At 39.8% G+C, this 27,838-nt stretch overlaps 1 protein-coding gene across 2 annotated transcripts; it reads right to left on the minus strand.

Moving 5' to 3' along the window:
* Positions 1–16: 16 nt before the first annotated feature.
* PLG (plasminogen) lies at positions 17–27,838 on the minus strand. 2 transcript variants are annotated; one of them, XM_037391036.1, is made up of 19 exons: positions 27,729–27,838; positions 23,484–23,619; positions 20,921–21,027; positions 16,339–16,453; positions 15,345–15,484; positions 14,345–14,462; positions 14,106–14,224; positions 12,634–12,796; positions 11,903–12,033; positions 10,985–11,150; positions 10,075–10,241; positions 9,007–9,155; positions 7,392–7,485; positions 5,730–5,850; positions 4,933–5,007; positions 4,431–4,571; positions 3,229–3,335; positions 2,186–2,331; positions 17–556 (listed from the first exon to the last, which is right to left on the minus strand). In XM_037391036.1, exons 1-19 carry the CDS (start codon positions 27,775–27,777, stop codon positions 395–397), a joined length of 2,406 nt encoding a protein of 801 aa, XP_037246933.1. In that variant the 5' UTR covers positions 27,778–27,838; the 3' UTR covers positions 17–394. The 2 variants fall into 2 exon arrangements, with proteins under 2 accessions (XP_037246933.1, XP_037246932.1); XM_037391035.1 differs by having other exon boundaries at positions 14,345–14,465.

Raw genomic sequence — 27,838 nt, forward strand, 5'->3', positions numbered from 1 at the left:
GATGACTCATAGAAAATGAGAATTATTCCACTTTCTTCATTTGTTGGAAGCACAGCATCTTGCAAAAGTCAGCCTTAGAAGAAAAAGTAATTGTTGAGCCTAATAAAAGATTGAAATGCAGATGTCCAGTTACAGTTGGGGTTGAGATTTTTGACATGTATTTCATAGGTTAGTCTATTGTCAAACATAACAACCCACAGAACATATATAAAGAGGGTAACATATCATCAGCTGGATTTCTTGGCAATAATTGTTAATTTATATCAATTTAAAATGAATGAACATATATTTATTTTATGTTCTTAAGAATGATTGTAGCTTTAATATTGTGCCTGGAATCTTGTATTTCTAACATGTATACTGCTTTCCAGGAGAGGGCAGTTCATACCCAGGATCAGTTGTTTTCCATTATACTCTCAATCCAAGGAATATAATTAGAAACTCGAACGTAAACACCAGGTTTCATGGGTTGGGCACAGCCAAGGCCCCAAGAGGTGACTCCATGTTGGACAAATCTATCTTGGTCCAGACAGACTAGAGGTCCTCCACTGTCCCCCTAAACAGAGAATGAACAGAATTATTCCTTCATGGACAGGACAGCCACATGTGCAAGAGTAGCCTTTTCACAGGAGGCACTGAAACAGAAGCACCTCTCGCATGTGAGGGCTGCACAGGTTGTAAGAAAACTGGAGCTCTATCCAGAAAAGAGTTCTTTATGCATGTTGTTGAACATTTCTGTAAAATCATCTCTTCCCGTCACCCAGGTATTACATCTATCTTTGAAGTAAGGGGATTTGGTGAGAAGGAATCTGGTTGCCCTTAGTAACTTAAACTGCGCCTCCGCCCTCAGTCTCTTCTCTGTGGTCTTCATGGCTTCCTGTTGTTACTAGATGACCCAAGATCAAGTGAATGCATGTGTTCAGACAAAATGCACACCCCTCAGTGACCTGCTTGCCTGTGACAGTGCTAGTGCAGAGAATTACCCACACTGTGTTGGCAATGGCATTGACCTCCTGGCTAGGGCAGGCAGTCTGTTGTTTTCACATCTCTTTACAGTTACCTCTAGCTTTTCAGGGAGGAAAGTTTCTGTCTTGGTTCAGTATGTTAAGCTTTTCTAGGCCCTTTCACATATTTGAAAGCACAAGCGTCAGAGCACAAGTCTGATGAGGAGCAGCTGAGGGAACTGGGGTTGTTTAACCTGGAGAAAAGGAGGCTCAGGGGGACCTTACTGCTCTCTACAACTACCTGAAAGGAGGTTGTAGACAGGTGGGGGTTGGTCCCTTCTCCCAGATAACAAATGACAGGAGAAGAGTAAATGGACTTAAGTTACACCAGGGGAGGTTTAGATTGGATATTAGGAAAAATTTCTTCCCTGAAGGGGTGGTCAATCATTGTAACAGGCTGCCAGGGAGATGGTGGAATCACCATCCCTGGGAATGTCCAAAAATCATGTAGGTGCAGTGCTCAGGGACATGGTTTAGTGGTGGCCTTGGCAGTCCTAGGCTAATTGCTGGGCATGATGACCTTAAAGGTCTTTTCCAACCTAAATGATTCAATGATTCTGTGATTCTAAGAGTTAAAGAAACTGAAGAACTCAATTTCAAAATGTAGACTTCTGGAAAAAGCCTTTGTACCACATTTGTGAGATGACCTATTGCCAACCATATTCTTCCTTTTCGGCAAACGGGAAGTCCAGCATGCATTTTGCCTCACCTTGTGTGATTTTCACAGGTACTGACACTTGGAAATTAGTAATTCCTTTGGCCCTTGCTATGCCTGCATGGCAGGCTCTGCCATTGTTCCTTGACTGCTATCTGAGATGTGTCATTTTAACTGAGCTAGATTGAACATTGGAGCTAGTGTAGCCAAGGAAAGCAAAGTGGTCTGAGAAAAAATATCAGACTGTTAGTTATTCTAAGTTGGCTTCCACACACCTGGCTTGGGCAGCCGTGTATTACCATTCACTCTGTAGTACAGGCTTATCTGAAAAATTACCTGCCCTACTTCCTAGTAGCAGGCAAGGGAGCAAGGGAAGAGCAGAATCCATGTGCATTTTTCAGCTCACATGCCATGTGGTGTAGGAACATCCCAAGGCTAATTTCGAGCCTCTAAAGCCCAGAAAGCAAAGCGCTGTTTGATTTGAATATGCTGACAACCAACTCTTAATGCTCACAGACTTTCTTACCTGGCAGCTATCTGTGCCACCATGAATATTCCCAGCACAGAGCTCATGTTTTTTGACTCTACCGTTCAAAAATTCAGGGCGGTTGCATATTTTATTCTCGATTACGGGGAAGCCAGTTTCCTTTAAGAGGCCATCACCACCGGTTCCTTTGCAAATAATAATAATGAAAAAAACCAAACCAGAATAAATGACAAAGGTAGATGAACATCTCCACAAAACAAATATTGAGATATGGATAAACAGTAAAATAAACATAGGGTTTATGCACTATGCATATACTTCCCATGCATAATATGAAGTGATACCAAAATCAGTAAGCATTATCAGTATTATGGTAATTCTCGCTCTCTAATAACTATCAAATACATGCTGCACTGATTGCATTCCTGCTTCCACAGTACATCCATATGGACCCAGTATCCAATGGTATTTGTGGGAGTCATTCCTAAGCCATTTTATTTCTCTGTATCTGAGTTTTCTTTGTGGAAGAAAGGAGGTAGAAAGTAAACAGTTTAAAATGGTATGATGGGCAGAAGCAAGGAGGCAGAGAAGGTACTGATGTTCTTCTCAACCAAGACAGAGTGGGAAGTTTTGAAAATGAGAATTATGTTTATATTTGTATCAGATGTGAACCAAGTTGGTTGGGAGAAAAAAAAAAAAACAAAAATTCAAGAGAATGAGCAAATCACCTTCACCTGATTAAGAAATGGCCTAAATGTAGAAAAACTTTCCTTCTGACTCTGTGAAAGCCCAGTCTGGGGAAAAGCGGAATGGACTGGGATGTAAGAGTTAGAAGCTCCTTAAGTCTGATTCTCCTCTTTTAGTATTGGTTTAGAGGGGTTCAGTTTACATGGCTCTGAGTGATTTAGAATCTAAATCAGATGGAAACAGTGAAAAGAATGGCAGTACCTGATGAATTTTGATGAAATAGGTATGCATGCAAGCTTGTGCAGGGTGTTTTTGGCACAAAGAGAATACTCTTTGGATAAAGTATATATCAATTTCCAAACACAGAACTTTCAGATGTGTTAATGCTGTCTCACCTTTTGTGTCCCCCCAGCCGGTCACATAGCACTCCTCTCTTCCTCCTAACACAGCATTTTCTTTTGGCAAACAGATGGGGATTACATGATTGTTAATGATTGCTGGGCTGAAAGAAACAAACAAGAGACTTGTACAGGAACAATCATTAGGACATTTATCCCTGGTATCATCTTCATGTTTCTAAAAAGATTATACAGTGTGACATTCAGATAAGGGTTTTTCCTAATGTGCAAACCCACTTTTATTTCAGGCTCTAAACCCTCAGAATGTGGTACACAAAAAGGAAAAGTTAGAGGCTTTTGAATACTAAAATTACTACAATAAATCCAGGAGAATGCTTTAACTTAGGTTGATGTATAGGCCACAAAACCTAATTACAAGGCTACTTTGGGGTATGAATTAATGGCTTTTAACACATAGGGTTAGCTTGCTCTGTCTGCATCCAGTCTGACTATTTTTAAATCATTTTCAAACTGGACACTTAGCACACAGCAGAACACAAGTCAATCTGACTTGCCTTTGAGTGCAGCTAAGGCTAGGTTCAATTCCGAACACACATTAGTTGTGCTGACCCTGCATCTGTTTTGGACCTGCATTGCAGCCACAGAAATCAAAGCACAAGCACCGTATGTTTCCATCTGCTTGCAGCTGTACGAATGTATTCCTTTTTAGTTGTACAGTGCCTTGGTAAGAGTTTCAGATGAGTGGAAACAGATGCAAGAAGGGCTGTGCTGGGTATTGCATCAAACACGTATACTGGACAGACCTGCTAGAAGAAATCTTCCCACCACAACATGAAAACAGTATGAGGTGACATCATGCTAATATGGCTGCTTTCAATCCTCATTACCTTATCAAGGTAGAGGCATGTAGAAACACAGACTGAAATCTTCTCTAGGCATTATGTCCTCCTACTCTGCTGCCACTGCCTTGCCTCCCAGGAGCTGGCACCTAGTGCACTGCCAACCTGGGTCAGTGTTCCTAGCCTTCCTCCCCTCCCAAGGCAGCCCTTTCTGTTTCTGAAGCCCTGCAGCTGAATCACCTTGGTTTCCACTGGAGCTTCTGCAGAAAGGGAAGAGAGTGTCTTAAATGACTGATTGAATATTGTGTGTAGAGAAACACACATATCCATGACACCAGCAACCACTCTTTACTCAACTTGTCCCATCAAAATGAAGGAATGCTTCAAGTGCAAGGGTACCTTCTCAGTTTTAGCAGAGCAATGTCTGCCCTGTGTGGCTCCTTGAACAGTTTCTCAACATCTCGTTTTTGCACTGATGCCTCTGATGCTCTTTCTCTGTGTAATCCAAGGTACACTTTGTATGCAGATGGCCGTGAGGACCTATTGGAAATGATTGAACATGGTGAGCTGATGAACACACACTCGAGACATGGACTACTAATGACATTACTGGGCACCTTGTTCTGTCAAAGTCATAAAAATACAGACAGCTTTGGTGTAAACTTGATTTCTTAATCCCTTATTATGGCACGTGAAATCAAGTTGGCAAAAGTTATCACTGTCACTCTTTGTTTCTTCGGATGAAACTCTGCTCTAATGAATGATGAACAGATGGTTCAATTCTCAACTGTTTGCAAGCTGAATTGAGATACAGCTCGTGTTGGTTATAGGATACATTTTGATTCTCCTATTTTCAATCTAGTATAAGAAAATGCTGGCACAGGCTATAACAGATACTTACTTTTCTAAGCAGTGAGCAGCAGTAAGAACCCACTGAGGGTCTATCAGAGTTCCTCCACAGAAATGTAGGCCGTAACTGTAATAGAGCAGAAAGGCATAAAAAGGTGGGGAAGTTAATTCTACAGCAGATAATTAGGTGATCTCTCTAACATGTACATCTTTATAAACTGAAGACATTGTGCCACATTTTCATTAAGAATCAACATTTAACTTTCCTTGAACAGTATTTCTTACAATGACGTAGTGTTTTGTGGACATTCTTATAAGGCCTTGTATGACAACATCTAGATCTTCATTCTTAACCAGTATTTTTATTACTGGAAAACCTTACATGCAGTCATGTATACCGTTGTAGAGATTCTGGCTTTTATCTAACATAAATCACTGAAAGCTTTGCAACTGGCCTTGATTCCTAGTTTTGCTAATAACTTTGCCAATAGGATCAAACATTTACATGGAAGGATCGATCAAGATCTGTACTAGCCATACTTCAAACTGTTGCTTCTGCTCACAGGATGCTGATTCTACCATAGAATATTGTGAGAAATTTGAAGACATTCTGCCTTTTAGTGAAAGTGTTCTTGAAATCAATGGTTGTATTTATAGGTATTTATCATAAAACAGAGCACTCTTGGTTGTCTAAATGGCCATCTTTAAGATTAGCACATATAATGTATAGCCTTGAGCTATTTTTAAGTTAAAATCAAATTTAGAATGCTGCAACCACATATTATAACATCCTATGAGAGACAAATGTCCCTTGCATGTGAAGTTTAATGTAATGGGGAATGGCCATACCTTGTTCGGAGACTGATTTGCCAGGGCCAGGAGTGTGGATGTGAAATACATCCAGCAACAATCCTTTGAGCACACAGCTTTGGTCTAAACTTGGATTTTCCACACTCATACTGAGCAGGAGCTACAGAATAAGAAAAAAACAACTACTATAAGGAACTTTAGCGTATTTGTTATATATTCACTATGCACTCAGAAAACTAGAAGGTGAACCTGTTACATTTATCACTTCAGCTTTTGACTCTCTGCAGGCAATTCTATACTATGCACCACATGTACTTTGTTAGGTTACCTTAATCTGGAATGCTTAGAAATGCCTGGCAATTTTTTTTCACATAAACTTCTCAGTGGTCGGCAAATTACACATATATTTACAGTCACATAGGAAAAAAACCCACCAAAACCAAACAACAACTGGAGCAGGAAGGAGAAGGAAACAGAGAAAAAGAAAAAAAATAATTTTCTCAACATCTTTAAATGTACTCTTACAGATGCCAGCAATGCAAAACTGCACTGGCAACTGTTTTCAAACTGATCTTGGTGATACAGCACATGGAATTCAACCACTGCCTCTATGTAACAATATTTTGTCCACTCTTATCTTGGAGTCTTTTGGTACTTCTGAGTTGTTAAAAAAGGGCAGTTCTTATTTAGCCGTGGGAAACTGACTCTTATCAACACAGAACTTAGATTTGTTGTCAGCAAAAGGAGCTAACTAGTGAAATTAAAGGCAAAAGCCACATTCTCTCTGTTCTTTAGGTGAACATCTGAACAAAGAAAGTATTATTTTTTTAAAAAAATTGGTTCTTGAAATTTAATACAATAACCATGTGAAAATGCCATTTTCCCCCCTAAGAGTCCTAGACCAACACTTTTAGTGCAGTAGTATTTTTACACTTACAGTATGTGCATGTTATAGAACATTTTTCTCTTTTGTATTTGCTCCATTTTGGGGTTTTGATCAGAGCACATTCTCTGCTGCTCACAGTTGAGAGGGTAGGGCCGCAAGAAAGTCATCCTTCTTTTGAGTAGGAACTACCTCGCCTCCTGGCATAGCTTTTGTTGTTGATAGACATGAAAGGACTTGAAACCAAAATGTAAGATTTTATCATTGTACACTTCGTTGCACCAGCTCAGAGTACTCAATGGCTTGATTACTAGTAACAAAGACAAGCGCATTTGGTCAAATATTTAGGGCCAGGTCCACTTTTCAGACATCTGATATGGTATAATATCAGAGGAGTAAAAATCTGCTTTACATCCAGGACAGAACCAGAACTGCATGAGAAGGGGGTGCAAAAATTTTGCTAGGATAAGAGCATCCCTTGTTCAGCTAGGCCACACATGTGGTTATGCCAGGTGACCAGACAGGAGCAGAGCAAATATCTGCAGGAACAGCCCTGTTTTGAAACATATGGCAAAACCACCCTTGAGCTTCAGTGGGCTCCAGGTACACCTCGTGCTGGGTTTGCACTTCCAAGGAATAAGCTCCATTCTTAAGACTTCAGGCAGGGTTTTTGAGCATCACTTCCCCACAATCTTAATTTCCAGTCTAAAGCTATTGTACTGTCTTAGATCAGTCTTTCAGATTAATCACTCGATGTCCTCCAGTTGTCATAGAAGGTTACAGGAAAGGGAGACACTAGTCTTTAAAGGAATAATTACGGCACTTGGGAATGTCACAGTACTCCCAGGCTTTTCTTGGGTCTGTTGTGTAGCACCAAGGTCCATTCACATCTCCATCAGGATTCCTGCAGTACTGTAACAAAGTATAAAGACACCAGCTATTAACCAGGGCACAAAAATGCCTACCAATGCATGCTTCAAAATAAAATCAAATTAAATTTGGGAAATTTTCTTTCTGTGTCCTTTCTGATGAGTGATTTCCAGCTCCTTTAGTCAAAATTTGTTTCTTTTTTCTATTTGCTCCTGAGTTTAGAAAAAAATAACAAAAATGAAACCTCTTCCACTGTTTTCAGCCAGTGAGCTTCATTAGCAAGCTTGGACCTCTGAGTTCTCAAAAAGTAAGAGATGTTGATCTAGGATGGGCTTTTCAAAAGCCCTAAACTGTCTACTCCTGCTTCTACTGCAGTTAGTAGGAGCAGTAGGGTCAACCCTGAGGTCCTTTCACACCCATTCTGGTTGCGTGTCTCATGACTCCAGGGCAAGTGGATATTGTGTAAGCTGCTTTTGCACTACTTGGTGATGCCTACGATTCCCGGGGGCAGGGATGCAGTGTTCATCCTGACACGGGGTGCTTGGTTAGCTGGATCACTTTCTAGGTCTTGCTGGCCATACTGACTGATCTCTGCTCAGCACAGATACCTCACACAACTGCATGCTACCAGATATTTTTCTAGTTTCTTCCCTACTCTGGAATATATCCCGTGTCTTAGGAAAAAGGAGAAAACATATGCTTCCCTTCCTCAAGAGTCCCTGTCAAATGCAAGAACCAAAAAAATTATGTCATGTAGCTTTTCAGAGGGAGTTTCCCCAATATGAGCTGGAATTCAATACAGGGTATGTGATGTTATCAGAAGATTGATTAAAGCAAGCTCTAAAATCATGTACCTGGAGAAAAAACAGTTCAAGCTAGCAACATCAAACAAGCTCTTTATATCACATACACAGCTTGTCACAAACCAGGCAAGTATTGTGTATGGGGTGTTACAAGTCTAGGGAAGCAGTGATGAGTACCTGTGTTAGGACCAGGGAGATGAAAGTTAGAGATGGAGAATGACTTACAGGATGGGTCAGATGCATATATAACCTTGTGTGATGGTCTGTGGCAGAAGTTGGAGGGCTGGAGGGGGAATTAATAGAGGGTGGGGGCTATATATCTCAAGGATATATATCAATATACATCAATCCATCAGCTATATATCTCAAGGAACCTGCACTGAATATTGGATCCTTTCCCATTTCAGCTGCCACTGTTACTGCTAAAACCTATGACCCCAGGCACTCCTTCTGGCAGAGGAGGTAGAGATGCTGCCCACAGACCACCTCCAGTTAGTCCTCAGTAGTGAGGAGAAGCAAGTGCCCATCCAAAGCCCCTTGTTTATGCCGCAGAAGTATAGAGCAGAGCTTCTGGGCATCTGTGTGTCCCACAGAAATACAGACTGCTCATGTCAATAAGAATTAGCACAATAAGGTTCTTGGGTTGAAATGAAGAAAATAAATTAATTTACAAAGACCTGGCATGAAATGCTTGCTGAGGGACCATGAAGAAGATGCGTAAAGGTCAACAACAGCAAGTATTAGATGAACAGCTGCTTACATTTTTATCCAAGCCTGCTTCTGGATGAGTCATGGGAGTGAAATAGTCATGACTATGAGGTTTCTGAGAACTCCACGCTTGACAAGTTCTGCCTCTTGCAGTTTTTGCTACTGTGCCACGGTAGTCTTTACCATTACCGTTAATGCAGTCTGTGAAAAAAGAGGAAAAGGAAATGATTGTTAGCTGTGAGCTATTTGGTCTCATCCATACTTGATGGTGGTGAAGGAAAAATAAATTTGAGAAAATACTACTAGGACTTACACATCCTACATAATGTTTATACAAGGGAAGAAGGACAGTGTAGTGTCAATGATGGCTAATAGTCACATTTTAGTTTCCTTGCATTTTAAACATGTTATTCATGATCAGGAAAGTAATAAAACAAAGAAGCTTAGATTAAGTTGACCCCTCGAGACTCCAGAAACCAGTAGCACAAAGACCATGCATTCATAAAGTCTTTTCCTTACAGATACAGATATCTGTCCAATGCCACACTTTAGAGTAGGTAAAAAGCAGTAATACATGTTCAGCCAAAACTGTTAGCCTTCCAATCAGAAGAACATGTCATAGCAAAAAAAGAAAAAAAGAAAAAAGAAAAAAGAAAAAAAGAAAGCTGCAGCCCTCTATACCACCTACTGCATAACACAGTTGCATCTGAATTGAGTTAAAAAAGCTAGTTGTCCTCTGGTGGGAAATGGAGTCCAGGAAAGTACTTTTTTTGGAGCAGTTTCCAGCAAAATGCCATCATGTCTGTATCCACTTTCATTGTTAGTAGCCCTCCCACAGGAGTGTGAAGACTACTAGCCATCTGTTTGCTTGTGTTTCCAGTATTGCCAGATGTAGTAGATAAAAGACACGATATTAATCTAAAATCAAATACAGAAACCCTGCTATAAAATTCTACAAGAAAGTTCAGAAAATGAAGAGAGTGGATACAGTATTGTGTTAAATTCTGTAATTATCTGGAGTTTCCTGTATGTCATCCTTTTTAAATTATTGATGACATTTCCATAAAAAATCAGCTTGCTGGTTGTAAGCATTTCTGGGGGAAGTGAAAAGTATTCTCACCAGGATTTGGTTCCAGTGTTGTTTGAGGAGGTTTTGGTAAAGTCACTGGTACCCGACTATCACACCTCTTCAGGTTGCAATACTCCCATCTCACACTGGGGTCGGTGGTGTAGCACCATGGACGGCTATCAGCGTCTGGGTTTCTGCAATAATTCTGCCTCAGGTCCCTACAAATATAAGCATATTATGTACCCATCTATGCCAGTGATCTGAGGAGAATTTGAAAGAACATTTTAGAAAGCAGGTCTGCTACAGAGTTAGCATATATCATTTATCATGTACAGTATGTGACAGAAATCCTTTTTCCAGCATAAAGAAATCAAGAAACATATGCAGAATATTTAAACATGCCAAATACTTATTCACTGATCAATGCTTATAGTAGAACACTGTTTACAAATCCAGATAAGTAAATGCACATAAGTATATTGAAGCCCTTTTAATTTATCAAATGCATTAATAGCTTTTAAGAAGATAGAGATTTTTGCATTTTTGAATAAGTAAGTATTAAATATTAAGAATAAGAAAACAACCCATCCCTTCCTCAAAGCTCTAGTGAACTGCAGACTAGGAAACAAAGACTTTAACTCATGAAGAAGTTCATGTATAGAAACAGTTCATTTCAGTATAAGGGAAAATTTATGGTAACTCTTAATTTCTTTAGAAGCAATGTAGAAACACACAGTTAATTAGTCTAAAGCATAATAGTGACAACTGTGGTTTTTTTCAGGATGACGTTAATAGAAAACGATTCCACATTAACAAAGAAGAAGAAAAATAAGCGATTATTTTCATCAAGTACACTCCCTTCCCAGTTTTAAAATCGTTGTTGTGTAAAGATGGAGCAAATCAAAACGAGTTCATGGCTGGTCATTGTCCAATGAAATGTGGCAATGGGAAATACACATACGCATTTGGGTACTGGTCTGCTGTTTTATTGTGTCGGTGTGGTGACATCGAGCTCCAGGCTTGACATTTCTTCCCCGTGAGAGTGAAAGAAGCTGTGCCACGGTAAGTCACGCCATTGCCTTGATAGCAGTCCTCAGAAATTTGAGCCTGCTCAGGCACATCAACAGCTGTAGTGAATAACAGAAACCAGTCCCTTGCATCTTAATACTTTGATATTTATACATGAGAATAGAAAGCCAACAGAAAACAAGCCAAAGTATTTCAGTGATCACCACAGCACTCTCTCTGTAACAGAACCCTTCTCAGACTGTAGATCAAATGGAAGATTCCTAAAAATGTTTGTAAAAATTTCATGATACGCTAGATTAAAAGCACTTGTATATCAATGTTACTGTCATGCATGGGGGTTTATTTTAGCTAATGATCCAAATAGTTCACATATGGACCGAAACTTCTGCAGGGTAGGGGAATGTCTGTGGTACCTGTGTGGAACAAGACTGCCTTGTGTAAGGACAATTTTCTTTTGATTGCTTTTTATGGGATCTTGGTTCAGTACTCTTAATTTGTCTTAGGTTTTGCTTTGGATTCAATTTTTCAGGAGCTGGCATGTAAGACTAATTAACTTTTCCATGGGTCATTTAAAAATATAGAGGTGGAGAGAACCATGACTTGGCAAAAGGAAGAGACCCCTGTTACTGTAATTTTTCCTGATCTGCGTCAGCAGGTCACTTAAAACCTACTTCACTTGTGCACCAGACTGAACATACCAGCCTGGGTTCCACACCAGTGTCAGGAGTTGAACTGATACATAGCAATACTTAGAGTGACAGCAACAATACAACTAAGCAGAGTCACCCAAGATTTTTCAAAATACATCAAGATGAGACCCTTCACTTCAGATGTCTCCTTTTCTTCTTACCAGGGGCCTCTGGCTTTGACCCATCACAGGAGGGGATGGTGCAGTATTCCCACCGAGCGGTTTTGTTGGTGGTGTAACACCATGGCATCTTCTCACCATCAGGATTTCTACAGTAGTTTTCCTCTAGGTTCCTGAAACAGAAAACTTAGCTAAGAAAAGCTTCTCATGGAAAGCTAGTAAAGGTTATACGAACAACAGGAGGATGTACCTTGCTGGCTCATTTACTATTGTATTTACTGGTGGGTAAATGCTGCTGTCATTTACTGATGCCATTTACTAGATGAATAATTGCAATGTGCTGGTGGTTTGGATGTGCTACACCAGACACCTGCTAAACTGATCAATGTACTAAGAGATTGTATTTCATGTAGTACTATGAGGCCAAGAGCAGCACAGCAGAAACATAGGGTGAAAGAATCTAGGCCCAAGCATATATTATAATTGTAACTTTCTTACTCCACATTGCTTCACCTGAGCAACAATATGGAAAATGATGAACTGGAGAGGGAAAAATTCAATTAAGCAGAGCTTGAAAGTCAGAAGAGACACTAGCATCCAAAACCAAAGAAGTGTATAAAAAGAAATGTGCAAAAAGATTGAAAAGTTGGAATCTGACAGGTGATGAATGCTAGTGTAAATGAAGAACTTTGCAATACAGTTGAAGAAAAACAAAGTCGTTCTGTGCCTTGGTACTTCTCATGGACACTGAACAATGGAAAGGTTTCACTTACTTGCAAGGATAGTTTTCAGGAGTGCGAGCATGTCTGTGAGGAGATTGGGAACTCCAGTGCTGACAGGTGTTTCCTGATTCAGTAACAGATATTGTGCCTTGATAGTCTTCTCCTCTTCCTGACAGACACTGACGCCCCGGTGCAGGAGCTGGTGGGGGTGTTGCTGTTACAGGAAAAGGAACTGAAATTAAGCAGTGCCTTCTAGACATAGTAAAAAGCAATACCAAAACCCCTTTGAACTTTATAATTAAGCAGGCTTTTTAGCTTTCTTTGCAGGTAAGATTTAAATATAAAAATGTTTGGAAAGTCCAAAAGTAGAGAAAATATCTAAAAATAACTTCACTTTCTTCCTTTTCAACATCTTCACAAGCAGTCAGGCTGCCAGAAGGACATTTGCGTCTGCCCCTTTAGAGCAGCCAGGGTACAACATAACCGAGCGCTAGCAGCCCCATCAGAACAAAGCTGGAAAGGGAGCAATTGGCAATACTTTCACTGGGGTGAAAGTAGCAGGCCCATCAGTGATAGGTACGGACATAGGGGCAGATATAAAAGAGATGTACTCTAACTGGTGAGAGTTAGAGATAGCAAGGGTGAGATGTGAGAAGCCTCAAGGAGAAGTATTGTGGCAAGGACAGGCTTTTTGGGGAAAAGGAAATTGAAAAGGTGGAAAATCAAATTGGAAGAGCAAAACAAAAGCCAAAAGATTTTCAAGAGGAGTGGAACTTTCTGACATCAAAAGAGGAACATCAGAAGAAACATCATAACCACTGAAAGGCCTAGTCATGGAAAACCACATCAAGGAATGGAGATGTGCTCCAGGCAAAACCATTAGAAATGCCTATGACAGACATGTCTAGTTTGTTTGTTTTTTCTTTGAGATACATTACAGCAGTCTTTTATTCTTTCTTTTATCTTTGAGGCCTCTTCTGTTTGTTCTAGCTCCTTGCATCACTCTGAATAGAAGCTGTCTAGATGTAGAGGAATTATAGAGGAATGAAGGCAGGTTAATTAACATTGATAGTATACAGCTGTGGGCTTCCTTCAGGGACAGTGTGTTGGCTGATGTGGATAAGGTGCAGCTGTGGCTGGTTCTGTTAAGTAGTTAAATAGCTCTAAGAGGTATGGAAAAGGAGCAGCTAATGATGAGAGGCCTGGGGGAAGCAGAGGGAGGAGAGAGAGAGAGAGTGTGCCAGCCAGCCAGCCAGCCAGCCAGCCTGCCTGCCCTGGATGTAGGTGAGACAATGAAGGATGCAGCAGAGGCAAGAAGCAGGGTGGACTGGCCTGAAGAGTATGAAGAAACAGCACAGACAGTAGATGAACTTTTGAAACCTTGTGGGGGATCGGTGGCTGTGCTGGGGCAAGGCATGGGAACTACTTATTGAAGTTAACCTGGTATGGGATGGTAAAAGCCTTGTTGTAGCCTACTAGTTTGCTAGTGCTGCAACATCTAGAGGTCTAGAAGTCAGACTCACTGCAACGAGGAATGTCACAGTATTCCCAGCGTTTAGTCAGACTGGTAGTGAAACACCACGGCCGAGGTTCACCATCAGGATTACGGCAATAATTCATCTTCAGATCCTTCTCTGGAAAACTGAACAGGAAAAATAATTTTTAAAAGATGTCACTAATCTGTAATGGTTACCCTGTCTGGGGCAGGATGGTCTTCAGGCCATTGTTGGCAATAAACCACCCATCACAGAGTCTGACTCACTTTTCTGGGAGGTATCCATGAGAGTGAGGTTGCTGGGAGTCCCAGCGCTGGCACTCAAGCCCAGATGTTGTTGTTGCAACTACTCCGTGGTAGTTTTCTCCACTGCAGTGCATACACTCTACTGTAGGAGTAAGGCAGAATGAGAACAAGAGACAGAAAGTCCTTGAAGAACTGGTCTGTAAACACTCATAGTCATCTCACATGAAACTCAAGAGCCTGATCAGAGCACAAGGCTGAAGGACAGTCTTTTTTTGGTGAAGCAAAAGCTTATTTTTCTTAGCAAGGTGACTTCAATGGTTGGTTACATTTATAGTTGATTACATTATATAGTATATAATAGGACAAGGGGTAATAGCTTTAAACTGAAAGAAGATAAATTTAGATGATATATTAGGAAGAAATTCTTTACTGTGAGGGTGATGAAGCACTGGAACAGGTTGCCCGGAGAAGCTGTGGATGCCCCATCCCTGGAAGTGTCCAAGGCCAGGTTGGATGGGGCTTTAAGCAACCTGGCCCACTTGAAGATGTCCCTGCCCATGGCATGGGGGATGGAACTAGATGATCTTTAAGGTCCCTTCCAACCCAAACCATTCTATGATGGTATTCGATTTAAAAAAAACCAACTTTATGGACTGCGTTTTTTTTAAAAGCTAAATTAAAACTACTAAGCTATACTTGAAAATCTGTGCCTTGCTGCTGTCATGTTATATTGAGTTTTGCACTGGCAACTGTCATTTAGTTCAATTCCAGGCTTATCATATGTGAATACACTCATGTATCATTCTTTTTATCTAGGGAAAAAAAAAGACTTTGTATAGCTGTTTTGGGGGGTTTTCTGATATCTTCCTTGTTGGTGCTGAAAATTTAATCGGAAAGTTTCAGGCTGAACTAAACTCAAGTCTGGAACAAATACTCAATTAAAAATTTAAGTATCTGAATAATTTCACATTCTTGAACACATCTTCCAAAAAGGGAAAGAAATCAGTATATATATCCTGACCTTCACACTCTGGGATGTTACAGTAATCAAATCTGGTAGCAGGATCTGTTGTGTAACACCAGGGTCCACGTTCATCCCCATCAGGATTTCTGCAGTAGTTCTCCTCCAGTCCCGCATTGGGATATTTTTCAGGTGTGTAACTGGAACAGAGTTTAAATGCGGTTAGAGAATAAGGAGAGTGTCCCAGCTGTTGAGCTGAGAACTCTACAAATTAAATCTTTATCTAAAGACCATTTTGTAGGTGGTGTTCAGAAGTCTTCTAATTGCTACTGTGACATTGCTGAAGTGTTAGAAGTGCCATAGCTATAGACTTCAGGAAATATGGTACCTCTAAGGCCAGTCATGTCTTTAATACTTGCATTTACTCCAGCTGTATAGTTTCAAGTAATTTTTGCTCAGCCAAGGTACCACGTAGCATGTAGAGAAAATTCTCCCCTGGGACGTATTCCCTGGGAGATGTAATGAAAAGACACTTGCTGAAATGTGCAAGTTCTCTGTAACCTGAGTGCTATGCCTTCTCAATAGGAGGTTACTAAATAAACTCACTTGGGTGTTTTTCATTAAATACAAGAAATACTGCCCTGTTAATTGTGGATTCACTGATAAAGCAATGTACGTCTATCTCATCTGCCACATGTCATACCTTTATCTAAGAGAAGTTCTTGCCCTGGTGAGATTAATGGAAAATTTGTATTTCAGCAGAACCAAGTGCTTTCCTGTCTAGCTTGCTCATGTAATTAATTGCTCAATCAAATGCAACTGCCAATATTGATAATGTCTGTATTGATTTCAATAATTTCAATAAAAGACCCTTCAATTGCAGGTCTCTGAGTAACAAGGCAGATTAGAGAATTGCCTTATTCTAGATAACTGTAAAAAAATATTTTATAAGAAGATGTTGAACACCAAACAAATTGGTTATGTCTACTTAGCATGTATAAATGGCTTAGAAAAATTTCACAAAACCTTATAAACATATATGAAAAGGCCTTACTTTGGTTTATGTGGGACAGTATCAACCCACTTCTGGCATGGCACACCTTTCTGAGTTTTGGCTTCTGTTCCTCTGTAATTGACTCCTTTTCCCTCCTTGCATTCTAGAAGATAAACTGAAATGACATGTGCTTAATTAATCAGTATCATGACATATCCATTAGATTTTAGCATATACAAAATTCTTTTTCATGCTAATATATTTAAATACATTTGGACATATTTCAACTTTCTTATGCCATCAAAAATAGACAGCTCATGTTGCAAAAACCTACTAGTTATCTGACATCTAAGTTGAATTAATTAGCATTAAAAAATCTATGTGAAAGCCAACAATTTCCAAAAACCAGAATTCTGGAGACAAAAGTGTAACAACCTGGTTCTTTTGAGAACATGCTATTGTAGATTTAAATAATAAAACATGCTTTTAAAATTTAAATATGCACTTTAACAAAATAGAAACACATTCTTTTTTTCATTGCCTCCTATGATGTTATTAAAGTTATGGACAGTAATTGAAATCAAACTTTAAAAGAAAGCCACCTGAATTCAGCTGAAGAAGATAACAGGACAGAATCATAGGTGTGTACACATAGCATTTTACAACTTTAAATAAGCAATTATTTTTCAATTCATATCAATGTGGATTACATTGTTTTATTGACATTCACCACATGATGAATGAGATTTAAATAATTCATGGTATGCTAAAACAATGACTCTCTGCTGTCCAAGATAAAATGGATAGTGGTTTGAGGGTACATATTAAATATGGTTTTATGCTTTTAGATTTTGGAACTTAGTAGTACCTTCATAAAAAAAAAAAAAAAAAAAAAAAGAGTGAAAGAATTAGCAATGAAATCTTGTCTTTATATAAGTTGAGGGAAATTTTAATGTTGGATAAACCTGGGGTTTGTATTGGTAAGCTTAAAAACATTACATTGTTCCAGATTATTAATCCTCAAATTAAGTAAGAATTGAAAGCTCAATGTTGTATTTTTTTTCCCAGGAGGAGGGAGCAACCATCTCCCCATTGCAACCTCTAACATTTTCCTGGGAGGACTGAAGAAACGCCTTTCCTAGCAAAGAGTTTTGATTGTGAGAGAACAGCAGGTTTACAAGGTGTGGCTCTGCCAAGGCAAGGCCAAAGGAATTCTGATCTTGGCACATTCCCTCAGAGTTTCTATATCTGCAGTTTAGGGACAGTCACTGTCAAGTAACGTCTCCTCTGGCTTAGAAAACTAAGCAGAAAACTCATTTAACACTTCTCTATGCACAGGGCATATTTCATCAACCAGTTCCTTCTTCCTAGCTGCAATGAAGCAATCCGTCCTTTAGGTTGTGACCTGGCTTGTCTCAGCATCTTTAAGGTGTGTCCAAATCAGGTATTTGTGGAGGTGCAGTTTTGCATCAGCTTTTCTCAGCATCAAATTTATGCCAAAGCTGACATACAAGTGGGAAATTAACATAAATCTGGAGAAATAATACCATTTTACACAGGTCTGTCTTGTCAAAATGAAAGAAACTAGTATTTGCATCTGAAATAAAGTCCAGCTCTTCTGTGGGATGATAGGCAGTTTAGATCTGGATTTATAGATGTACCTTTAAGCACATCTTTATTTCGATGTATGTATATGTGGGCGAGTTTACTCTAGAAACTTTAGCTGGAAGCCATTTGGATCCTCAAACAATTTTGCAATAAATTAACATTAAATACCTCAGTAACTGAACATTGAATCACTCAAGCACTGACTCTTTTTGTTTGCATAAACTTTTGACCGTTTATATAACCTTTAGGCTTTTTTCTGTCTGACGACACATAACTAACTTTGATCCCCAAACTCAACCCATGTTCCTTGGGTTAACTATTTACAAACAACTACATGGATAAAAATTCCCAAATGCTAGCTTAATTTCTTATTACTTTTTCTGTAAGTCAGGGAAGGGTAACTTTCTCTTTTATAGCACGTACCATTAAAAAAATAATTTTAAAAACTGAATTTTATATGAATTGTCATAGTTTTCTTTGAATGCAGTGATAAAGAGCAATTAGCTCTCATCAAGTAATTGCTTCAACTGAAAAAATTAACGTTGCTTTCAGTGATAGTATTGCAAAAGCATCTGGACATGTGAAAGGAATTTCCTTGTAGTATCAGGACAGCAGCAGCTGCTGAGGGAAGTGGTGTGATCTGCTTAGGTAAAAGCTACATTTTCCACTCTGTTCTGTAACAATAGATTAGTCGGATGTTATCATTAGAATGGGCATGTAATTATTTGAGACTCTCTGCAAATGAAGAGCTGAGCAACAGAGAAATTATCTGAGACATACACAACAGGGTGCAGGTTTGATATTCATGACACCTAGGTCCGTCTTTTGTTTTCTGTAGGTAGATACACAATTTTTTGACATTCCTATTAGGTAGAACTACAGTTTTTCACACCTTTCCTGATGGGGTTCTGTTTTTCAAGAAACTAAAATCCATGGCTGTGACCTCAAAAGCCTTAGAAGGATGCAGTAACAAATCCTCACTGAATATTGCAGGACTCACATCAAGGTTCTAACCTCACCAAATCTAAGGGATGGCTCAAAAATAAATCAGAATCACAGCCTAGCCCCTGGTCACAGTACTGAAGCAAAGTCAGTAAGGATTGTTTACATGTAAGTTAGTTGATCAGTCTTTAAATTTCATTACTTGCCAATTGATCCGTTCAGTTTTTCTTTCTAATAGGAACTACAGAAGATTTCTTAGCATGAGTTAATCATGATTCAGGGAAATTCCCACCAGCTTCTGGATATAATAAAAAAATCTTACATTCTGAACATTAAATAACCTACCAGTTACATATACAAAAAAAGGCAGCTGGCTATAGGCTTCAGAAAATATCAGACTGAAAAGGGCCCTCAGTGGTCTTTGATCCAAATCCCCATAAAATGCATGGCCAGCTTCTGAGCTGGCTGAGACTGCTTAGAGCTTTGTCCAGTCAATATCTGCAAGCGTGGAGGCTCTGCAGCCTTTCTGTTCAATGTAGTCTGATGCTTACCCACCCTCCCTGTGAAAAAATATTTTTCTTATATCCACAATGTCTGAACAAAATCTCATTTGCATACTCAGCTGCAATCCAGCTAAAGCGATTGAACTACTACATAAAACCTTCTTGCAGGTGTTATACACATAGCATTATATTATCCTACAAGTCTTTGCAGATCAACAGAGGAGTAAGGATGCAGCTTTCTGGAGCTTATTGGTATTTACAGTCTAGTTATTGTGATTCTTGACATTTTATTAGAAACTGTCTGGTTGAAACCACTGCATGATTTGCAGCAGCTGAGAACCAGGTTCATTTTTCCTTTTCATGCACCTTTCTTTGTTGAAGGACACCAACTTATTGGTAGATACTATAGTTTCCAGTTTCTGAATATTTTTAAATGCATTAATATTTTTTTAAAAGTTACAAATCAGCAAATGGTGAAAGGCAATGTTCATGAAGTCATCTAACACAGAACAGTAGTAATTCTATTTAAAGTTTACCACATTATCTTATGTCTAAATGATCAGTAAGATTAGTTCTCCCTTGTGTATTACTGAAATCAGAGAACAACACAATGAAACTTATGTTACATTAAAAATAAAACACATTCCTTCTTCCCTGTATATAGCAAGTGTTCCATGCTTGATTATGTAATCAAAAAATAGTCTTAAAACCCAATTGTTTGTCTGTATCTGGCATAAGGTGGTAGATTTTTAAAAGATATGATTAAAAACTGGATATTTGCCATTTCTTAAGGGCAAACTTCCTATTTTCAGCAAGGAGATCAAATACACTTCAGTCAATTCTCACCTATGACAAGAATGATCAGAAACAAAGCATGTACAAAAGGAGAATACAATAATTCACCGTGTCAATTAGTTGTACCATAAAAATATTAATTAGGATAAAAGTTTCACCAAATGCATTAACTGAAGAGCACAAGCATCATATAACGAGATAAAAATACTACAAAAAGAGATCATTTTAATCTTAAGCACAATTAACACTCTAATACTCCTGACAACATGTGCAACTAATATAAAACTGATTTGAGTCCCAGCCAAGTAAACTGTGAATTTTCTTTGGTGATACAAATGAAATTATTTGGTAGTTTCCATCAGTTTTTCTGTGGGAAAAGGTCTGTCTCAGAAACCATTGCCAACACAAGTAGTTCCCCCTAGAACCCTCAGCAGAGATAGAGAAGATGCAGCCATAGGTTATTGGTTAGTTCAAAAGGAGAGGAGGGAAGGGTCCTTTACCATCTCCATGAGTCCCAGCATCTTCTGCATTCCCTGAGCAACAGTGCTCTTTTCTGCCTGTGGACCCTAGGATTTAGGGAGCAGGAAAGATGCTGGAGCACTAATCTGAGGGGGAAAAATGGTACCACTGTATACGAGCAATGTGGCAAAAAACAGGTGTTAGGTAAGGACTGACCTGTTCACTTCATCTGACCCAGTGAAGGCTTAGCCCACATTGTCATTAGGGTTATGTGAGTCCCACTGGAAAGCATAACTCAGTGAAATAATATTAAAAAGGCATAGACATAGACATACTTCTTTTTTCATAAAGTACTGCATTTGTTCTTCTGAATATCACTGCTGTTTTCGTGTTCTCAGCCAATGTTAAACACTGTTGGTCTTTACTCGTGAATAAAAAGGCCCTGTTGAAATTAAGAGGAGAGAGCAATATAAGAAATAATAGCTGAATATGTGCATTGTTTTCTTGAACACCTTTTCTAGTATTCAGAATATATATTTATATAGATGTTATTTATTTATATATGCAAATAAATACATAAAATTATAATTTTAGCAGACACTGCACTTCAGTGATATTTAACATTGAGTGATGTTTCACAAATCATTGAGTATTGCAGCTCCCATTTTCAGTGGTAACTTTGACTCCTAAGTTGTCATACCAAGCTTAGGTTGGAAGGGAGCTACATGAACAAATTATGACAAGGGATAAAAAAGGAGGTTTATGATGTGCCAGAGACACCAGAGAACATACTGAAGAGGATATATCTGCCTTATTTAGAAAAAAATAGCGGTCGTTCAAGGAGCAAGTTATTCTACAGAATTCAGCAGTTACCAAGGAAAAAGTAAAACACAACAAGGCAGAACCTTAAATTATTTTGCAATAACTGTTCTGAGTCATCATACGTGAAGCAATGTAAGTGCTTTGGAAAACACTGCCGTTTGTCTTTTCAGCAATTGCTTAGGCTGTAAGTCTGCAAAACTGGAGCGGATGGTGTAACCTTTGCAACAGCATCTAAGGAAAACTCCTGACAGGCTAAGTAATTTCTACAATTGGCTTTTCTGAACAAAAAAAAAAAAAAAAAAAAAAAAAGCAGCAATAGCAACATGGCATTCAGTAAGCATGTCTATACCAAGAAAGCAAATGCTGACAAAGCCCATTCTGTAGCCCTGCAACCAACTAGCATGGTCTGTGTGCCTGTATCTGTAAATTCACACAACCTCTCCCCAAAGGAGAGGGATCACATCTGGACTTAATGCTGGCAACTATGTCTGTGACTTGTCTGGGGGGGTGCTGGTTGTCCTGGGACAAAACTACACTGGGGTCTGTTCACCCTGATCCAAGCCCAGCTCTCAATAATGTTAAATTTATAAGTAAGGATGTAGCTAATGAGCATGGTCCAACACACTGCTAAAGTGGAATAACAAGTCTGAAGTATTGGTATGAACATATTGGTCTGAGCACTAATGTGAGGGTGCTGTAGTGCTGGCCTTGTCTTAAAGCTCTGCCTAATGTTTACCTTTCCTCCCCCAGACCCTTCCCTGCCAGATAGCATCTCTTCTTTATTGATTGTAATCGGTCTCACATAATTGATTAGGGAGGCAAGGACAAAAGGCCTTGATATTATTCTAGTGCCAGGTGATGGTAGGCTAGACCTGAGGCAGAGGCTAAGGAACGATGCTGGGTCAGAATATGCCTCAAAAGGGAACAATAATCCTCTGCAAACTGTAAACAGGTAATCTGAATATACAGACCTGCCCTCTGCCTTCCTCCCTGCCCTGCTAAGCCAAGTACTACTGAAGCTCTGTCCTCTAGTTGTGGTTTTCAGAGAGGGGAGTCAGATCAAAAAGAATGGGGTGGTACTCCACACTCTCAGTCAGCAAATCCCTGTCATCCTTCAGGGTTACACCTCTGTAAAATAAATCTCATTTTCCCTTCTGATTTAAAACACAAAGTTACAAAACACATTTAGAAAGTCAACGCCAGGGTACCCCTGCCTTGAATAAAAGCCTGATGGAGAAGTAAATGGTGGAAACAGCCCCGCAGCCAGTCTGCTGAGTTCAAAAAGGTATGATGCAGAAGCTATAGATCAAGAACTCAAGAAGATTAGAAGAGGAAACCTCCCTGACTCGTATGTGAGGACTGCATCCCACCACAATAATGGATCTCATTCCTCATTACTCTCATTGCCTGCTGCACTTCTGAAGCTCAATGGGCTCTGAAGCTTTGGTGCAGGAGGCTCAGAAGCCTTAGGCTCAAAGCAATGGGTTCCCCTGAGGCAGGAACCTGGGCAAAGGCCAGTGGTACAGACTAGATGACATCTTTCATGTTTTTTTAGCCCCCCTGGGCCTGGTTAAATGCAAATGCAGAGAGAGGGCTTGGCTGGAAGTAGGAAGTAAGGTTTAGATGGCCACCTCTTTCTCAAAGTAAATAGAAGTTATGTTAAGTCCAAATTCTGGTAAAATTCAGAATGGATGTATATGCAAGATAATAGGTAATGCAAGGGACATAAGCAATGCTATTATTGTTATCCTAAATTTCCAAACAATTAATTATGACTCTTGCTAAATGAGTGCAAGAGCATTGATAAAACCATGTCAAGTTGGTCTAGAGTGTGCCAAGCTGTGGATTAAGATATCAGGAAGTTTTCTAATACAAATTCAACATAATTTGCTTAATTTCTCTGTTTCTATTGTCTTCATCCCAGGCATTTTGTTTCCATACATCTTTTGGTTTTCCAGCAAATCTCAGACACACATACTCCTAAGAAATCCCTCAAAAGTTCAGACTGCTGATAAATAAGGCAGACTGCTCCATCATCTGCAGTGAAAGATACATATGGGAACCAGTGGAAATTACCTGCAAGTAAATTTACTTTCGGCTTCACATCGCTCGGCACATTCTTCTTTACTATTAGTCCTATAAACTTCTTTCTTTGGGTTGAGTAGCCAAGCTCCCTCTGTTCTCACATAGCTGTCTAGTATGTCTCCTTGCACTAAAAGGAAAAAGAAGGAAAGGTAAAAATATGAATACTGATATGATTTATTTCAAGCTTTCATGTTAAATTCTTTGTCTCCTAGTTGAGTAGCATCATAATTTAATTTAATTTCTGGAATAATTGGATGAATGATGACAAAATATGGGTAAATCTTTCTTTCCTAGTATGGTAAAGGGCAGCATCACCGAAAACTCAATGTAAGGCAGGACAGAGAAGTGGCTTGAACAGCGCTTTGCACCATTCTGAAAGTCGTAACAGGTAGCACAAACCTAGGGTGTACAATACGGGAACAGAGAAGATGACCCAAGGAGCAAAAAAAAGGAAAAAAGGAGTGTTTCAGAAAGAAAATACTGGTCACCCATATTTTGGGGAAAGTGGAGAAATGGGACTCAAGAAGGATGTGAAACAATGCTTGTCCATTGCTGGTATCTACCCACATGGAACAACTTCACTTTTATCAGCCACCCCATAGCTGCCTCTTTTCAGTGCTCTTACTCTTGCAAGAAACAAGCCATCCTTAAACAAGACATGAGCTTATCACTGTGCTCATATCCAATTTACCATTTTTGTAATAACTCTGTATTGAACTTACTTAAATAATCAAGGTAGTGTATGTTGCCCTCCATTGCAGTGAATTAGCACAAGACATGAAACTGATGAATAAATTCCCCTAACAACCTCTGGGCTATAGCTGCATGTGAAAAACATAGGATACTAAAAAGTACAGCTATGTTTAAGAGTAAACTCCAAAATGTTCAAGTACAATCCTTCTTGTAAAGGACTTTGCCATTCAGTATTTTCTCTCTCCGTTACAGCTGTGCAGTCTCTCAATGCTTAGCTACAGTTCACAGCGCTGTGACTTTCATAACTTCCAGCTGCAGGGTCAGAGAGTTGCATGAGCCCTGTGATTTTTACAGTTTCTTTATCAGACAAGCATATATCTCTACTGACAAATGTTTGGCTCTGGGAGTTACCTGTTCTGTATGGTTTCAGCCCCAGACAGACAGTCGGCCCATGGTCTTGGTGATACATCTCAGTCCTGCTCTGTGCCCCACTTTTGTGCCCAGCCTTACGCAGTTGCTGGATTGAAGGCATACAGGGAATGAACCAGGCCCTGGCTTCCCTCTCTTGCAAGGCAGCCATGCTGAAGAGAGGGACTTCTTTCTTCAGCTTTTGCTGACCCTTCTCTTTCTCAGCCATAGCCCAGTGCCAGCAGAAGGGACTGAAAGCAGCCTCATGCAGGTCAGACCCTCAGCCTGTGACTGGGAGGCTCCACAGAGATGTTCAGTGAAATCTCTTAAAGGCTGAGGAAGTCAACTACTCCTCCCTTTCCTCAGTAACACTCTTTTGAAATGTGAGGCAGGTTCACATGCCTCCTGGTACAGTCAAATTCCTTCACCTGAGTGCTAGCTCAGCCTGCAGTTGAGTATTATACAGAATCACAGAATGGTCAGGGTTTGAAGGGGACCTCTGGAGACCATCTAGTCCAACCCCCTGCTATAGCAGGTTCATCTACAGCAGGTTCCACAGAGTCATGTCCATGTGGGTTTTGAATGTTTCCAGAGAAGGAGACTCCACACCGTCTCTGGGCAGCCTGTTCCAGTGCCCTCTCACACTTAAGGTAAAGAAGATCTTCCTCATAGTCAGATGGAAAGTCCTGTGTTACAGCTCATGCCTATTGCCCCGTGTCCTGTTGCGAGGTACTACTGAAAAGAGCCTGTTCCCATCCTCTTGTCCTCTTGACACCTGCCCTTAAGATATCTGTACACATTGATAAGATCCCTCTCAGCCTTCTCTTCTCCAGGCTGAACAGGCCCAGCTCTCTCAGCCTTTCCTCACAAGGGAGATGCTCCAGCCCCCTCACCGCCTCTGGACCCTCTGCTGGACCCTCTCCAGTAGCTCCCTGTCTCTCTTGAACTGGGCAGCCCAGCAGGGGACACAGCACTCCAGATGGGGCCTCACCGGGGCAGAGCAGAGGGGGAGGATCACCTCCCTCGGCCTGCTGGCCATGCTCCTCCTCACGCCCCCCAGGATCCCACTGGCCTTGGCCACGAGGGCACAGTGCTGGCTCGTGGGCAACTTGCTGTCCACCAGGGCTCCCAGGTCCTTCTGCACAGAGCTGCCTTCCAGCAGGTCAGCCCCAGCCTGTACTGGTGCAGGGGGCTGTTCCTCCCCAGCTGCAGGACCTTACTGAACTTCATTTTCTCTAAGATAATTTTGCACCTATAAGATGGAACTGATACAATAGGCACAAATGCCAAATTATGCTTCCTCCCATACCATTGCAAATCCAGAGAAGTTACTGCAAGTTTTTTTCTACATGTAAACTAGGGAGGAGTTTGGCCCCAAGGGTTGACAGTTGCATGAAACAGTATGCATGAAAGAAGAAGACAGTTGATTAAAAAAAAAAAAGATAAAGTGAAAAATGATACCATAAAATTTCACATGGCAGGCACAGGAATCACTGATTCCACTAGTTATTTCAAAACAAAAATGACATTAAGAAGAAAAAAGTTTTGAAAGAAAACATTAAACTAGGTTAAAACAATATCATAGGGATGCTGAAATGCCCTCCACAAGGACAAGAAATACAAGTAAAGAATTCCTATTATGGTACAGCTTCATTCCATATGATGTTTATTCTCTTCCATTTTGACACTTTGCAATAATATTGTCATTATAATTATGGCATTTGACTTTTAAAATATTGAAAGGGTCGTAATTGGTTTGGGTTATGAAAATATTTTCCACCCTTTTCTGTTGTAATTACATGGCAGGGCATAATACTTTAAGAAAAAAAACCCACAGAAACATATGCAAACTGGATAAAAATGCAGTACATTTTCTTGCTACCATTTTTCCTATGTCTATGGGATTTTTCAGTGTTAGATGTATTACTGCCTTATTCAGAAATGCAAATATTTACTGCCATTTGATAAAGGATTTGCAAACAAAAGCAGAATATTGCAGACAACCCCCCAAATCCTGTAATTTCCTCCCCTGTATAAAATTCTTATTTATTTGAGAAATGTATTTGATTTGAATGAGGCTGTTATTCTGCAACAACATGACTTAGCAACTAGCATTTAAATTAAGATGATAATTCTTAACATTACATAATATCTATAATTTTTTAAGCTTAGGCATGTGTCTACTATTTCTAGCTATAATCTACCCAAATGTTTTTCTAACTGTTAACTTTTAATATTTTAAAAATACGTATGTAAAATTCTTTTGTATTTTATTGGGGTTTTTTTATATGTTGATAAACTCATAGCTACATTTTTAACTGCAATCACAACAAGCTGTGTAGTTATACAGAAGGCCTGAAAGAAGCTCAGCCATATGAATTGCCTAGTTCATTGAAGTTTAAAGTTTTCAGGACAGAGAATATTTATTCGAAAATTCTGTAAGAGTTACAATCTACTGAATCCAAAAAGATATATGTAAAGAGCCTTACTCAGTTCTGTGTGTTACAAATTATTTTGTACTATCTTCCACAAAAATAGTCTTGCAGCACCAAAAATACGGCAGAAACTAACACTGACCAGATTTTGGCCTCTCTATCACATGGTATGAAAACTTTCCTGTTAAGATTATGGCTATGAAAGACTGAAACTGTAGTGTGTAAAACAACTTTTCCTTTTTTTTGTGATTTTATTTTTTGCAATGCATTTACAAATTTTAAAACAATCAAAATAAAGATCACAACACTTGGCAGTAACAGAAAAAAAGAAACAACCCTTGGATAAAAGGCTGCTGAAACCAGAGGCAGCCATGTGTTTGTAGCAAGCCCTGGGCAGGATGATTTCCAAGGGCACCTCCATTTCTGGCCATGGGGCATGTTTGCCGGGAGCCATTTGTTCCCCAAAGCTGTTGCTCTTCTGGTGTCTTTAACGAACACAACACTGGAGCAATCACAGCTCTTGTGGTTGTTCACAGCACAGTTGTTGTTCAGCAGCAACTCTCTGGCCAGGAAGCCCCAAATCCATCATCATCCAGGTAAATGATGAAACAGGGATTCGGGGTCCCACCTTCATCAAATGGATCTTGCAAGCCCTTGATCCCCATGTCACCCAGGCAAGCGGAAGGCAAAGGACTCTTACCTGAGCTGAGCAAGAAAAGAAAGAGAAAGGCAGCTCTGCTAATCCCCATTTTGGCCCAGCTGGCAGGTGCTGGAAGTTGTGTGTGTCCGTGCACAAAGTTTTATTGACTT

This window comes from Falco rusticolus, chromosome 6 (genome assembly GCF_015220075.1).
Source record: "Falco rusticolus isolate bFalRus1 chromosome 6, bFalRus1.pri, whole genome shotgun sequence".
Classification (NCBI taxonomy): Eukaryota; Metazoa; Chordata; class Aves; order Falconiformes; family Falconidae; genus Falco; species Falco rusticolus.

Coding starts and splice junctions, on each gene's coding strand:
- PLG (XM_037391035.1), bottom strand. CDS start 27,777: ATGGGGATTAGCAGAGCTGCCTTTCTCTTTCTTTTCTTGCTCAGCTCA. Junction 5,008..5,729: donor CAAATCAGTCTCCGAACAAG/GTATGGCCATTC, acceptor GCTCTATTACAG/TTACGGCCTACATTTCTGTG. Junction 4,572..4,932: donor GCTGCTCACTGCTTAGAAAA/GTAAGTATCTGT, acceptor CATTTCCAATAG/GTCCTCACGGCCATCTGCAT.